The sequence below is a fragment of the Acomys russatus genome, chromosome 27 (genome assembly GCF_903995435.1).
Source record: "Acomys russatus chromosome 27, mAcoRus1.1, whole genome shotgun sequence".
NCBI classification, from domain to species: domain Eukaryota; kingdom Metazoa; phylum Chordata; class Mammalia; order Rodentia; family Muridae; genus Acomys; species Acomys russatus.
This window is the reverse complement of record NC_067163.1, coordinates 57,287,507-57,302,703: the sequence shown is the minus strand read 5'-3', so window position 1 is coordinate 57,302,703 and position 15,197 is coordinate 57,287,507. Positions and strand designations below refer to the sequence as shown.

The 15,197-nt window shown below is 54.4% G+C and overlaps 2 protein-coding genes across 2 annotated transcripts; both read right to left on the bottom strand.

The window, feature by feature from the left end:
* Positions 1-1,444: 1,444 nt before the first annotated feature.
* Positions 1,445-4,964, bottom strand: Tmem221 (transmembrane protein 221). Its single transcript, XM_051169423.1, has 3 exons — positions 4,474-4,964; positions 3,879-3,964; positions 1,445-1,914 (listed from the first exon to the last, which is right to left on the bottom strand). The coding sequence occupies exons 1-3, from the start codon at positions 4,791-4,793 to the stop codon at positions 1,445-1,447; spliced, it is 876 nt and encodes a 291-aa protein (XP_051025380.1). The 5' UTR covers positions 4,794-4,964.
* A 5,106-nt stretch (positions 4,965-10,070) lies between these two features.
* Nxnl1 (nucleoredoxin like 1) lies at positions 10,071-13,814 on the bottom strand. The gene is made up of 2 exons (XM_051169745.1): positions 13,445-13,814; positions 10,071-10,420 (listed from the first exon to the last, which is right to left on the bottom strand). Exons 1-2 carry the CDS (start codon positions 13,768-13,770, stop codon positions 10,093-10,095), a joined length of 654 nt encoding a protein of 217 aa, XP_051025702.1. The 5' UTR covers positions 13,771-13,814; the 3' UTR covers positions 10,071-10,092.
* Between the last annotated feature and the right edge of the window lie 1,383 nt (positions 13,815-15,197).

Sequence of the window (15,197 nt, the reverse complement as noted above, 5' to 3'; positions counted from 1 at the left end):
GGTAGGTAGCAGCATCAAGAGTCCAAAGCCATCCTTGGCTACACAGTTTTCAAGGATAGCCTGGGCTACATGAGACCCTGTCTTTAAAAAAAACCAAAAAACCAAAAAACAATCAAAGCAGCCACCACCTGAGTTTATTCCTGTGGTTGTGGCGGGGGGGGGGGGCCCTCTGTGGGTCAGGGACCTCGGTTGTTCCCTAAGCCTCAGCTCCTGCTTCCACACACAGGCCAGTGCAGCAGGTTAGCACTGTCAACCCAAGCAGAGTCGCCTTGGGGACCCCGCCTCTGGGCATGTCAGGGTGGTGGCTGGGTCCAGTGAGGTGGGACTGCCCATGCTGAATGTGGGCAGCGCCAGCGCAGGGAGTGAGTGGACCCCAGGGAGCACTCGGCTCACACGTGTGCGCACTCTCTCTCTCTCTCTCTCTCTCTCTCTCCTTTTTCCTGGCGCAGTCACATGCCTCACGCCCCTTCCCTGCCAGCATGGGTCCCACCCTTGCTTTCTTAGGTGGCTTCTGTCAGGGGGTTTCATCTCATTAACAGAAAAAGTGAGGAAGACAGACAATTGGTACTGGGAGTGGGGTTCAGTGCGGGACTGTGACCCGGAGCGAGAGCCCTTTTCTTCCAGGGAGGGGGGGGAGGGGCATCTGTCAAATACTTTGTCATAGCAACAATACAGCTAAGGCGCACGGCTAGTCTGTGTCGTGGGCCGACGTGTATGGCTTCCTGGTCCTCTTCTCCTGTCTCTATGTTACAGATGAGGAAACTAGTCCAGCAACGAGGCCCACTCGGCCGTGGGCCCACAGCCAAACGGCAGCCAGCCCTGAACACTCCTGTCCTTGGGCTGCTCTGAGCTCCACACACAGGAGTTTCAACCGTCCACAGCTCCCCAGGGAGTGCCGGGGAGTTGAAGTCTAAGACTTGTGCCTTCTTCCAGGAATATGGGAGTGGAGTCAGGACAGGACCTGGGGCCAATCCAGGCTCTGCTGCTCAGAAATGGGACCCTTGGTGAGTCACAGCCCCTATCTCGGTCTCCGTTTCCTCATCTGTAGGATGGACAGAGAACCGAGGAGAGTCAGAACACAGCCCAACACTTCCCTCCCACCTATAGCAGAACCTTGTTTGTTTATATTTCCCAACCTCCCCGGTATCAAGACCAGGTCATGTGTCAATGTGTGCCCAGTGAGATGCAGGCAAAAGGTCTTGAGGTCTCAAAGACCTGGAGAAAAACCTACCCATCCCTGGACGTTTCTTGTCCCTCTTAGCAAGGAAGGCTAGAGCCCTGGCAGCTGTTCTGCACCATGAGGCAACTTTGACATAAATCAAGGATTCCTTAAACTCGGAAGGAAATCCCATGGCTACACTCGGAAGGAAATCCCACGGCTACAGTAGCTGAGCCGGGCCTATCTCTGTGGTGTCATCTTGTCACCTTGCCCCTGATTCCCAGCTCACACCAGTGTGGCTTCCTTTCTCATTTCCAATGGCTTGTGGTTCAGCATGCTATGTATCTCATGAGCAACCACGGCCCAGTGGCTGGTGCCAGCCAATAGTGTCTGGGGCGGGTGAGAGACAGGCAGGCTGCCCTCGCTGGCTCTTCCCAAGACGGTGGATGAGGTACCAGTGACCCTGAGCCCAGGAGGCTCCCCAGGCTCCCGGGAGGGGGCGTAGAGGGTCTGGCAGTGGGTACCCTGCTGGGGCGGAACTCTGCGGCCAGTTTTGGAGTCTTCTGAATGCCGGGCTGGCTCATCGTCAAAGGATGGTGGAGACAGCTCGTGGAGGCCACGGCGAGTGGCCCGAACAGCCCGGAACAGGGTGTGGGTCATTATCGCCACCAGGACCAGGGCGCCTGAGCCCAGGATGGACGCCGCTGCCGCGCCCGCCTCGATCTCAAACAGCAGCAGCGTGTAAATGGCCATTGCTGAGGAAGGAAAGGAGTGGCTCACTTATTCACTCAACCAACATTTGCTCTCCAGCTCCTTGGGGGAGATCCCTTCAAACACAGAGGCCAGAACACACGGAGGCAACTGTCAAGGCTTTGGTCACCATCCTGGCCCCTTCCAAAGAAGCAAACCAGACAGGCATGGGGCTCATGTCTTCAATCCCAGCACTCGGAGAGTCTGAGGCAAGCCTGAATTTCAGGACAACCAAGGCTATGCTGTAAGAACCCATCTCAAAAGCAAACAGCAAAAGCAACGGGACACATGGCTCAGCAGTTGAGAGGCCCCAGGGTTTGGTTCCCAGCACCTGCGCAGTGGCTCCCTGCACCTGTGAGCCTGTTCTGGAGGGATCTAGTGCTGTTCTGAGGCATCAGGCTCGGGGCAGATAGACAGACAGAACACCCACACAGTGTGGGCAGAGGACACGCCCAAAGCCACACAGTGTGGAAAGGATGAAGATGGGATTTTTATTTCTTTTGTGCATTTTTACTACGTTTGTTCACTGTGTGTTTGCAACCTGCCACAGTGTGCATGTGGAGGTCAGGGACAGCTTGAGGGTTGGATTCTCTGGAAGCGTGGGTTCCGGGGACTGCAGTGACATCATCAGTGAGCCAGTCCTAAAGGCGAGGCTTCTTATCTAAACATTTATTGAGCCGGGCATGGTGGCACATGCATTTAATCCCAGCACTCGGGAGACAGAGGCAGGTGGATCGCTGTGAGTTCGAGGCCAGCCTGGTCTACAAAGCAAGTCTAGGACAGCCAAGGCTATACAGAGAAACCCTGTCTCGAAAAAACAAAAATAAACAAATAAATAAAGATTTATTGACTGTGTGTGTGTGTGCGCACATGTGTGCAAGTGCAGATGTGTGTGCAGGTGTGTGTGTAGAGGTGTGTGCAGGTGTGTAAGTGCAAGTGTCCACGGAGACCAAAAGAAGGTATCAGATCTGACCTCAGGCGACTGTGAGCAGCCTGGCCTGGGTGCTGAAACCAAACTCTGGTCCTTTGGGAGAGTAGTTAAAACTCTGACCCACCAAGCCAGCGCTCCGGCTCTTGTGCCTGTGAACCTTGTGTCTTAGCCCCTGTCTGTGGTGCCCTAGTTCCAGCGTCCAGCCACAGTGCAGGACAGGCAAAGCTAAGCCCTTCCGGGACCTGGGCTGTGGCTCAGCGGGTAGCACATCTACCTGACATGCCTGAGGGCTGGATGCTGGCCCCTGTGCCCAACAAACGGGGTGTGGTGGTACCTGCCATTCCAGCACCGTGGAGTTGGGAGGACCAGGAGCTCAGGGTCATCCTTGGCTACATAGAGGGTTTGAAACCAACTTGGGTTATGTGAGACCCTATCTAAAACAAACAAACAAACAAAAAACAGATAAGCAAAAGCAAAAATCAAAAAAGCTGGGTGTGGTGGTGGTGCACGCCTTTAATACCAGCACTGGGGAGGCAGAGGCAGGTGGATTGCTGCAAGTTCGAGGCCAGCCTGGTCTACAAAGTGAGTCCAGGACAGCCAAGGCTAACAAGAAGGCCTGGGGGCCTGGGGGCCTCGGGGCCGGAGACGGCTCAGAGGTTAGAGCAGCCACTGGCTGCTTTTGCAGAGGACCGGGTGTTGGTTTCCAGCACTCTGCAGTTCAGAACTGCGTACAGCTGCAGCTCTGGCCTCTGTGCGCCCTGCACACATGGACACCACCTCCACCTGTCTCCCAAGGTTTGGGAGGTTCGAGGCCAGCCTTGGCTACAAGGCCAGGGTCGCCTTCATGATAAACACACTATTACTAGAGAACGCCTTGTTCATTCTAAGCATCAGGGACCCTCATCCCTCTTTATTGATGGGGAAACTGAGGCACAGAAAAATATCCACGAGAAAGTGTTGGGACGACTGTCTGAACTCCGGCTGACCCCTCCAGGGACCTGTGTGCACCCTGCCCCAGGTCCTCTGCCCCGCACACACCTGCTAAGTAGACGGAGACCCCACAGCAGAACAGGCCGAGCGCCGAGTGCCTGAGGAGGCGGCAGTCATACATGAACCAGTCCGACCTGGGATGGGTAACAGGAAGAGAGACAGTAACCCAGTGACTCTGGGTACCAAAGTCTAGAGACTGCCCGTCCTCAGCCCTCCACCTGCCTCCTAACCACTTTCCCACTGTCGTCATCACGGCCGTGTACCCACATCCCCCACCGACGCATCAGCTTGAATCTACCCACTCCCAACCATTATCCGACCTCCCTCCACAGTGGAGAGAGAGTCAAAACTGGAACAAAGTAGGGCACATCGATGCACCCCCACAGTTGCAGCTGGAGTGGCCTACACAGGGGCGTGAGCAGGCGACCCCGCAGCCGGCTGCGGCTTGCTGCGGATACACACGCTTCAGAGAAGAGAGTCGCGAGGTTGGGGTGCATCTCCGATGTGCCCCCTGGGATGTACTCCAAGCACCAGCGCGGGAAGGTGGAGGGCGCGCCAAGGCATGTTAGTATCACCCCGCGGAACTTGCGCGCTCTCGGAGCCTCAGTTTCCCCCTCTGCAAGTAGAGGCGATGGCGTCCTACCTGGCCGGCCCCGGCCCGCGCGCCAGCTCGGCGCCCAGGTGTCCGCAGAGCGCAGCGAGCAGCAAACAGCAAAGCCCGAGGATCTGAGCCAGCGCGGCCAGCGCAGTCGCCAGCGGCAGCAATGCCCCAGCCGCAGCTTCGGGTAGCCCGGCGTCGGGGTCCAGCTCCGGGTGCAGCCCGTCGGTGCGCACACCCCGCAGCTCGGCGCGTCCTGCCTGGAGCTGGAACAACAGCTGCGCAGACAACGCGACCAGCACCGCTGCGGGGATGCCCAGTAGGGTCATCGCGGCCAGCACTCGGCCTCCGTAGGAGCGGCCCATGTCGCAGGCCTGGGGTAGAGGAGGGAGGGCGACAGTAGGCGTTCGGGGGTCCTAGGATGAGGATGGGAATGCTACGGGGGATCCTCTGAACTGGGCCCGAGTGCTGGTCCCAGCTAGGACGTGGAAGCTGCGCAAAAAGAAATTGGGAGAAAATGTTTCCTACTGTGGGCCGGCCGCAGGCGACTCTCCCGGGGGTGCGAGGGAGCTGGGGTTTGGGGCAGTGGGTCTAGGAGGGGCCCTGCTAGAAGAACCGGAGAGGCGGGGCTTAGTCCCACCAAAGAGTTGGAGATGAGGGGCGGGCCTGGATAGGCAAAGATAAAAGAGGGGCGTGGCTACGGCGGGACCCAGAAGGTTGTCTTAAAAAAAAAAAATCTTTGAGTAACTTTATAGGAAGGCTGTCTTAAGAGCAGGGCTTAAGAGGACGACGGAGAGGGCCGGGCGTGGTGGCGCACGCCTTTAATCCCAGCACTCGGGAGACAGAGGCAGGTGGATCGCTGTGAGTTCAAGGCCAGCCTGGTCTACAAAGTGAGTCCAGGATGGCCAAGGCTACACAGAGAAACCCTGTCTCGAAAAAACAAAAAAAAAAAAAAAAGAGGACGAAGGAGATCAGGGGCCTGACTCCTACAGGCACTGATGGTGGGGCTCCCCAGGGAAAGGGGCCTGAAAAGGGAGTCTTGCAAACAGGGACTGATAAAGGTGGGGTTTAGTTGGGCGGGGAACACAAGCTGGGGGTGGTGTCAGGGAGGGGCCTGGAAACGCGGCTAAGGAGAGGAAGTGGAGGGGCGGGGCAGAGGCGGGGCTATGTGGATTGACCCACCCCCTAATGGGTGGGTTGGAGGGGTGTGGCAGAGTTTGGAAGCTTAGGGGGCGGAGGGAGGTGAGCAAGGCCCAGGAGTCAGAGGCTAGCTGATTGTGAGTCCCGGTGCCCACCCTGGTCTACATAGCTAGGAACCTCAGAGCTACATAGAGAGACCGTTTCAAAAAAAAAAAAATTGTGGAAGGGGAGCTCTGAGTCATGGGCGGTGTCACGAAAGCTTAAGGACAGAAATCTAGACCCACAGAGTGGCCTGGGCCTGGAAGCTGGACCTCCGAGTCCCTCGCGCAGGTGCAGACAGGCATGTCCCTGTTGGCCTGAGCACCGGGATTCTGGTACCTCTTTACTACTAAACAAACAAACAAATAAATATTTATTTATTTTATGTGTATGCATGTGTTATCTACATGTATGTCTGTGCATGATGTGTGTACTAGGTACCTGTGGAGACCAGGAGAGGGCGTCGGATCCCCCCTGGAACTGGAGTTACAGATGGTTGTGGGTGCTAGGAACTGAACCTCCATCTTCTGCAAGAGCAGTGGGGTGCTGCTGGAGAGACGGCTCCTTGGTTAAGAGTTCTGTTCCCAGCATCCCTGTCACCGTTCACAACTGCGTTCAACACCAGAGCCAGAGGCCCCTATACCCTCGTCAAGCGTTGCCTTCATCAGACGCACGTATGCTGCCCCAGACACAGAATAAAAACAAAAATCAGGCCCGGCGGCGGTGGCGCACTCCTTTAATCTGCACTCGGGAGGCAGAAGCAGGCAGATTGCTGAGTTGGAGGCCAGCCTGGTCTACAGAGTGAGCCCAGGACTGTGGAGCGAGACCCTGTCTCAAACAGAACAACTCCCTTTTGTGGGTTTGTGCTGATGCTGACGCTACCTGTGATCTCTGTCCATTCACTGCCCTGGACACCTGCTTCCTGGGTTTCTTCCTCGTGCCCTTGACAGACACATTTGAAATGGTTACTTTTAACGAATTGAGATGAAACTTGTCTGTAAGTATCCTCCCCCCGACACCCAGTGGTTTTATGCAGCCCCACCTCTGTCTAGTTTGGGTACATTATCTCTTTAGGAGAGCCCCAGCCAAGCGTGGTGGCTCATGCATGTCTTTAATCCCACCCAGCACTCGGGAGGCAGAGGCAGGAGGATCTCTGTGAGTTTGAGGCCAGACTGGTCTACAAAGTCCAGGACAGCCAAGGCTAAAATAGAGAGACCCTGTCTCGAAAAACCAAACCAAAGGGAAAAAAAAAAACCCCAAAACAAAACAAACACAAAAGAGCCCCTTCCTGGCAATCGCTCCCCACTTTCCTCATCGCCCTGGCAGCCCTGTTTGGGGTTGTCCCCCATTGGGGACATTTCCTGCCAGGTGAAGCTGGCTGTGTCTGGCTGCGGTCACTCACACCTTGTGTGGTAGCCTGTGAGTGCTTTATGTTGGTGGCTGAGCACTACTCCATCCTGGACATACCGCAGGTCGGTCCACTGGTCTGCTGGTGGGCATCTGGGGCGTGGCTGCCTTTTGGCAAGTGTCAGTTACGATGCCACAGGCTGGCATATGCACGCATGGAAATCCCGTCTCCAGCGGTGAAGGCCTATGAGTCAAATTGCTGATCCTTGTGCCAACTCCATTTTATGGTTTATGGAACTACAAAGCGGTTCCCAGAGATGAAGACATGGCTCAAAGGTCCTGAGTTCAATTCCCAGAAACTACATGGTGGCTCACAACCATCTATAATGAGATCTGGTGCCCTCTTCTGGCCTGTAGGGGTATGTGCAGACAGAATACGATATACATAATACATTTTAAAAAATATTTTATTTAATTTTAATTTATTTGCATTGGTGTGAGAGTGTCAGGTCTTGGAGTTACAGACAGTTGTGAGCTGCCATGTGGGTGCTGGGAAGTGAACCTGGGTCCTTTGGAAGAGCAGGCAGTGCTCTTAACCACTGAACCATCTCTCCAGCCCCCTAAATAATACATCTTAAAAAGGGGGGCAGTGTCCCATAGCAACTGCACAATATTAACATTCCAATACAGGGTGAATGAGGAGTTCTAATTTTTTTTCTTTCTTTCTTTCTTTCTTTTGAGACAGGGTTTTTCTGTGTAGCCTATGCTGTCCTGAACTCACTTTGTAGACCAGGCTGGCCTTGAACTCACAGTGATCCGCCTGCCTCTGCCTCCGGAGTGCTGGGATTAAAGGTGTGCACCACCATGCATGCCTGTTTTAATTAATTAATCTATTTTAATTAATATTTTAAATTTCCAGCCAGATGGTGGTGGCACATGACTTTTATCTCAGCACTCAGAAGACAGAGGCAAGGGGTCTCTGTGAGTTCAAGGCCAGCCTGGTCTACAGAGGGAGTTCCAGGACAGCCACTACACAGAGAAACCCTGTCTTGAAAAACAAAATAACAATAATAATACATTTTAAATTCCCCATTTATTACTCCTTGTGAAGGACAGACTGCAGTGAGAATTTTGGAATTTTGGTTTCTTTAAAAAACACAGAATAGGCTGGGTGTGGTGGCACACGCCTTAAATTCCACCACTCAGGAGGCAAAGGCAGGCAGCTCTCTGAGTTCGAGGCCAGCCTGGTCTACAAAGAGAGTTCCAGGATAGCCAAGGCTATTACCCAGTGAAATCCTGTCTCAAAAAAACCCAAAAAAACAAAAAAAAAACAACCAAACAAAACCTAACCAAACAATCCCCCCAACATGGAATATTATAGGAATGTCTTTGTTTTAATCCCAGGTGTGGGACTCTGGGGCTCTTCACAGCAGTCGACTGTGTTTTACCTCGTGCTCTAGCAGAGGCATGGCTTTGCCAGCTGCAGATAGTTTCTGCAAGTGTGTGATATTTGCAATTCTGGGGACTTTTCCGAGAATATATAAATGCTAGGGCCCCGAGAGGTGGGGTTGCTGGTTGGTTGTCATGGTTTGTTAAGTAGTTGTGCACAAAGTAGAAACAACAACAAGAAGAAACCAGATAGTCTGATGGCAAAGATCGAACTTGGCCCAAGAAGCACCACACTCGGAAGCAGCAGGAAGCAGGCTAATGATAACCTCACCCCGGTTCCGTTTCCGAACGCTGACTTTACTCGGGGAGCGCTTTCCTTTCCCCTCCCTCCTTTTTCTCTGAGTTCAGGTAGTCAGGCTTGGTGGCCAGCAGGCATTCTTAGGATGTACTCAGTCTTGAGCCTCAGTTTCCCCCACTGCTCCGAGTTGGGAACTGAGGCGGGTGAGATGCTTTAGGGTCCGACTCCTCAGGTCAGCAGCCTTTTTCCTTCATCTACTCAGCCTTGGTCCAGGACGTCAGGCTGTGGGCGCGCTCTCTCGCACGCACCATCCCCACCGCACCGCTAGGCGGCGCCGCAGGCAAAGCGAAAACTCGCCCTCCCCTCGGCGCTGTCCCCAAGCCTCCGAGCCCGGGATTGGCTCTAGTTACAAGGTCTCCTGCAGCCCAGGCTGCCCTAGAGGTCTCCGCGTAGCCACGAATGGCCTTACACTCCGCATCCTTCCGCGCACACACCTCTTTGTTTTCTTTTTTCTTTTCTTTTGTTGCTTTGCACACACTTAAAAAAAACTATTTGCGAAGGCGGTAGTGGCGCAAGCCTTTAATCCCGGCACTCGGGAGGCAGAGGACGACAGATCTCTGCCAGCCTAGGTTACAGAGTGAGTTTCAGGTCAGCCAGGGCTACACAGAGAAACCCTGTCTCGAAAAAACAAAGAGCAAGCCGGGTGGTGGTGGCGCACGCCTTTAATCCCAGCACTTGGGAAGCAGGGGCAGGTGAATCGCTGTGAGTTCGAGGCCAGCCTGGTCTACAAAACAAGTCCAGGACAGCCAAGGCTACACAGAAAATTCCTGTCTCGAAAAACAAACAAAAAAGAACAAACCCCACTATTTTGTTAGATCTAGTCATTTATGTCTGGGCGTGCGCATACCATCAGCAGCGTGAGGCGGTCAACAACTTGTGGGAGTCGGTTCTCCTTGTGGGTTCCGGGGATTGGTCTCCGGTTGTCAGCCTTGACAGCGAGCGCCATTCCGCATTGGGACAGCTCACGGGCCCTATCCCGCGCCCAGAGCGCTGAAGGACAGACCCGCACCACAAAGCGCACCTGGCAGGAGAGTTTGTTTGTTTCTTCTGTTGTTTTTGGGCAGGAGTTTTGAGGCTAAGGGTTCTGTGGGTAGAAAGCTTGCTTAGCGGCTAAGACCTGGGTACCTTGCCCAACATCTTTTCGTGGGGAATCCACGTTCTTTCGAGGACTAGGAGAGAAAACTCTTGTTAGCTGGCATGGCCGAGGCGGTGTGAGTCAAGGCCTGTCTGGGCTGCTGTCTAGGGAACACACTGAACTGGGAAGAAGTGAAGCCCCTGCACCCGGGTTCCCCTGGGGAGGGGTCACCAGAGCTGCGCCCCTGCACCCGGGTTCCCCTGGGGTGGGGGTCACCAGAGCTGTGCCCCTGCACCCGGGTTCCCCTGGGGTGGGGTCACCAGAGCTGCGCCCCCGCACCCGGGTTCCCTTGCGGGTCACCAGAGTCGCAGCCGCTCCGGCCCCGCCCCCGGCTGGCATCCCGATCCACGCGGTACTTGCGACGGCGCAGAGGCTCAGTGAAGCTGCGCCGCGCGGGCTCGTCCAGGTCCTCCGGCTGCAGGAAGTTGCGGTCCAGCAGCTCAGCCGCCTCCTGCCAGTTGGCGAAGCAGGCGGGCCCCAGGCGCTGGATCTCGTCCGTCGCGTCGTGCGTCAGCACATCCCCGCCCGGCTTGAGTACCACGACCGCAGGCAGGTGTCGCACTGAGAACCGGCGCCCGAGGTCCCTGCGGGGAGCGCACGTCAGCCCCGCCGTGGCGACCCCTTCTCCGCTCCGTCCATCCCGCGCGCTGTCTCCCGTCCCCTCCCCGCATGGCGGAACGCTCGAGGACCCGCCTTTCACACCGTCCCTCTCCCCTGGCCTTCTCTCCCCTTTTGGTGTCCATCTTGGGTAAATTGTGTGAAGAAGCGCCTCGGAGCAAGGTTTTCAAACAGCGAGGCCGGCTGAGGAATGTCCGGGAATGAATGCAGACTGCGAAAGGCTATCAAGTACCCGGAAGCTGAGCAAAGAGGGCCTCTCTGTGGAGGTGAAGTTTGAACGGAAATCTTATGGATGAGGGTGGCGGGGGCGGGGGTGCAGAATAACTGGAACAGTGTTCCTTCGGGACAGGGTCTGTGCAAAGGCCGGCGGCTCACTGGAGCCCTGAATGGGTGGCCGTAAAATGTTTGTTTTTTGTTTTGTTTTTCTTTCTTTCTTTCTTTTTTTGTTTGTTTTTTTGTTTTGTTTTTCGAGACCAGGTCTCTCTGTGTAGCCCTGGCTGTCCTGGACCCGCTTTGTAGACCAGGCTGGCCTCGAACGCACAGCGATCCACCTGCCTCTGCCTCCCGAGTGCTGGGATTATAGGCGTGCACCACCACAACCGGCTTTGTTTTGTTTCTCTTATATTTTATGTTTTCTTTACTGGTTCTCTTCACTCCCCGCCAGCCCTCCCCCAGTCTCCAGCTCAGCCCTTCAAAGTCCCCCAACTGCACCTCTCCTGGCTCCACTGTCACTAGCTCTGCTGGCCGCTCACTTTCAGCCTTTTCCTAGGTTCACTCTGGCCCGTCTCATTTTTCCTCTTCTCTCTAGCCCTACTCTCTCTTCTTCCTGCACCAACTCTCTTTTCTAACCCTAGTCTTGGACTCTACTCCAACTCTACTCAATCTCTTCTGGCCTCTGCTTGCTTTTTTTGTTTTTGTTTTTTGAAACTGGGTTTCTCTGTGTCGCCCTGGCTGTCCTGGACTCACTTTGTAGACCAGGCTAGCCTCGAACTCACAATGATCCACCTGCCTCTTGAGTGTTAGGATTAGAGGTGTGTGCCACCATGCCCGACCCTCTGCTGGCTTTTTAAAATATCCTTTCCTGTTCCCAGAAATCCAAGAGGCAACAGACACTGAAGGCCACAGGGTCAAGCACTGGCCTAAGCATTCCCACACCACAGGTAAAGGCAGGGATTTCAGTGTTCTAAGGCCACCAAGAATCTGTCAGCATCTGTAGGGGACCCTGGACCTCCACTCACATCGAGGCCAGAGTTCACGCCCTTTGTGTCCTCCACGCTCACAGATGGATTCTTATTAGGAAGCTATGCCCTGGAACTCACTATGCAGACTGAAATCTCAGAGAGATCAGCCTGCTGGGATTAAAGGCAAATGTCACCACCCCCTAGCACACCCCAAGTTGTTGGGTTTTTTTGTTTGTTTTTTTTGAGACAGAGTTTCTCTGTGTATAGCCTTGGCTGTCCTAGACTTTATTTTGTAAACCAGGCTGGTCTCGAACTCACAGAGATCCACCTGCCTCTCCGTGCTGAGTGCTGGGATCAAAGGGGTGCATCACCACCACTGCCTGGCTTCAGCCAAAGTTCTTAATCTTTGATTCTTGCTTAGTTTGTTGGTGTTGTTTATTCTTGTAGCCCAGGCTGGCCTCCACTAGTTATATAGAAAATGGTGACTTTGAACTGCTGATCTTCCCAGCTTAACACTGCCCCCCCCCATGCTGGAATGAGAGGCTTGCACATCACCCCAAGATCCAGGATCGGGGTGTGTGAACTTTGTCCCTCCTAGCTGGCATTTCTTCCCTGGGGACAGAAATGCTGTTCATGTGTGGGGTGGAACCTACAAGGCTGCACAGCCAGTGGGTGTCCTGACTCTGCTCCCGACGGGTCGAATGGGGCCCTCGTGACCAGGAGCCTTGAACTTGTGCAAGAAAGACATGGAAATGGCCGAAAGGTCAGGACACTGGCTGCTCCTGATAGACTCCACAGCTCACCTACCCCCTCCCTGAGGGGGGCACATCTGGAACCCTGTGGGCTTTGGGAGGCAGGGTGTTCAGATGTTGCCACACTGAGGCTTTCTCAGAACTGGCATGGAACTCAGAGCCTTGAGCCACAGCCTCCTCGGATGTTTATTGCTCATAGCAAAAGGAGAAGCTGGGTGGAGTGGTGCGTGCTTGTCATTCAGCACTTAGGGGCTGAGGCAGGGGGATTGCTGTGAGTTCCAACTCAGTAGACCAAGAAAGGTTAGGAGAAGTCTCAGAGGGTCAAGCACTTGCTGTCCAAGGATAAGGACTGGAATGTGGGTCCCAACAACCCAAGTGCTAGCTGAGTGTGGTCACTGAGAGACCCCTGGAACTTGCCGGCTGCTAGACCAGCCCTGCCTGCCAGCTCCGGGTTCCTGTGAGAGGTCTAGGGAATACACACTGGCATGTGCTGCACATGGGCAGTGCATGTACACACACACACACACACACACACACACACACACACACAAATATATATATAAATGCCAGGTGTGGTGACTGTCATCTCAGCACTTGGGAAGCACACACAGGAGGATGGGGGTTCAGGGCTAGCCTTGGCTACATAGCAAGTGGGAAGCCAGCATGGGCTACATGAGACCCTGCCACACAGTGCTCTGCTTAACCAGAAAACTGGAAGTTCTAAAATAGGCGCAGGCTGTAAAGTCCTCTACCAGCCACCTGCTTTCACAGTGACCCCTGCCCCCTCTGTCTTTCTTTTTCCTTTTCTTTCTTTCTTCTTCTTCTTTTTTTTCCAGACAGGGTTTCTCTGTGTAGCCTTGGTTGGTCTGGACTCTCTTTATAGACCAGGCTGGCCTTGAACTCACTGAGATCCGCCTGCCTCTGCCTCCTGAGTGCTGGGTTTAAAGGTGTGCGTCACCACGCCCGGCCTGGGACATCTCTTTCTGCACTAGCTTCTAGTACTAGGACAGTAAACACCTTCTCCAGGAAGCCCTCTCTGGCCTTCCCTGGGCCTCACCTCCTCAGGTCATCATGAAACGGCAGGAAGAGCCACTTCTCAGGCATGTTCCTGAGGAACAGGTCCTGTTGCTCCACCGTCGGGTCCTGGGACACATAGACCAGGGCCAGCTGTGCCGCCCGCAGCACGTAGAACTCATCAGTGAGGCGCACGAAGAAGTCTTTGAGGACTGGGGCGAAGGCCTGGCACTCGGGACAGGCCCCGGCACCGAAGAACAGCAGCACCAGCCGATTCTCCAGCCGGCGGCTCAGCTCGGCCTCAGTCTCCACTTCATCCTGGTTACTGTTGTTCCTGATCAGGATGCGGCCCGAGAAGAGGGATACCATGGTAACAGCACGTGAAGGGCTGGGGACAGGGGAGGGGGATCCGGTGTGGCCTGGCGCCTGCTGACTGTGCCCTGCCCCCACCCACCAGCCTCAAGAATAGAAACCTCAGAAGCCAGATTAGCCACTAATCCTCCCATAGGTTGACCTTTACAGAAGCAGCACTGGTTTAAGGGGCCAGGGAGGCCTCACAGCCCTTCCACGGGGCCAAGCTGCTGCAAGGTGTTAAAAACAGAGAACCTGTGAGCCCAGTACTGATGCAGGAGGGACAGCCTCGGAGACATGACAAAAAAGAGAGGGGCTGGGGGCGTGGCTCAGAGGTGGAGCCCCTGCCTGGAATGCCCCAGTGAAGGGCTGGGGGCGTGGCTCAGGGGTGGAGCCCCTGCCTAAAACCCCCCAGTGAGGGGCTGGAGGCGTGGCTCAGAGGTGGAGCCCCTGCCTGGAATGACCCCAGTGAGGGGCTGTGGGCGTGGCTCCGGGCCTGCCTTCTATCACGTGCAACATAGAAAAACAAACAAAACAGTAAACTGCAGCAATGAAGGGATAAACTGGCTGGGCGTGGTGGCGCACGCCTTTACTCCCACTCGGGAGGCAGAGGCATGCGGATTTGAGTTTGAGGCCAGCCTGATCTACAGAGAGTCCAGAACAGCCAAGGCTTTGTGTTAAAAAAAAAAAAAAAAAAGGAAGAAAAAGATTAAAAAAATAAAACCTAAATGCTACAGGCTCCCCCTTCTCATCACCCAGACTACATCTGGAAACAGATTTCTAGCACTCCCCACCCTCTGCTTAACTATCAAAAATCCAGATAAACAAGCCGGGCGTGGTGGCGCACGCCTTTAATCCCAGCACTCGGGAGGCAGAGGCAGGCGGATCGCTGTGAGTTCAAAAGCCAGCCTGGTCTACAAAGTGAGTCCAGGATGGCCAAGGCTACACAGAGAAACCCTGTCTCGAAAAAAACCAAAAAAAAAAAAAAAAAAAAAAAAAAAAAAAATCCAGATAAACTTTTCCAAGGTGAGTGTGTCACTCAAGGCAGCAGTAGTCTGTGCTCTCGGCTTGGAATGCTCTGATAGAGCTCAAATAATCCTTTTTTGGTTTGAGTTGGGTTTACTTTTTGCTTTTTTTCTGTGTAGCCTTGGCTGTCCTGGAACTCACTCAGTAGACCAGGCTGGCCATGAACTCACAGAGATCCGCCTGCCTCTGCCTCCTGAGTGCTGGAATTGATGTGCACTACCACCACCCGGCTTTGTTTTTGTGTTTGAGAAGAGGTTTCTTGTAGCCCAGGCTGGCCTCAGATTCACTATGTAGCCAAGGTTGACCCTGATCTTCCTGCTGTACCACCGTGTGAATCCTCCTGTCTGCAAAGACAAAACAGCTCAGAGAAGAGCAAAGACTAGACAGATTTTATTGTCTGCCACAGGAAGTGACACAGG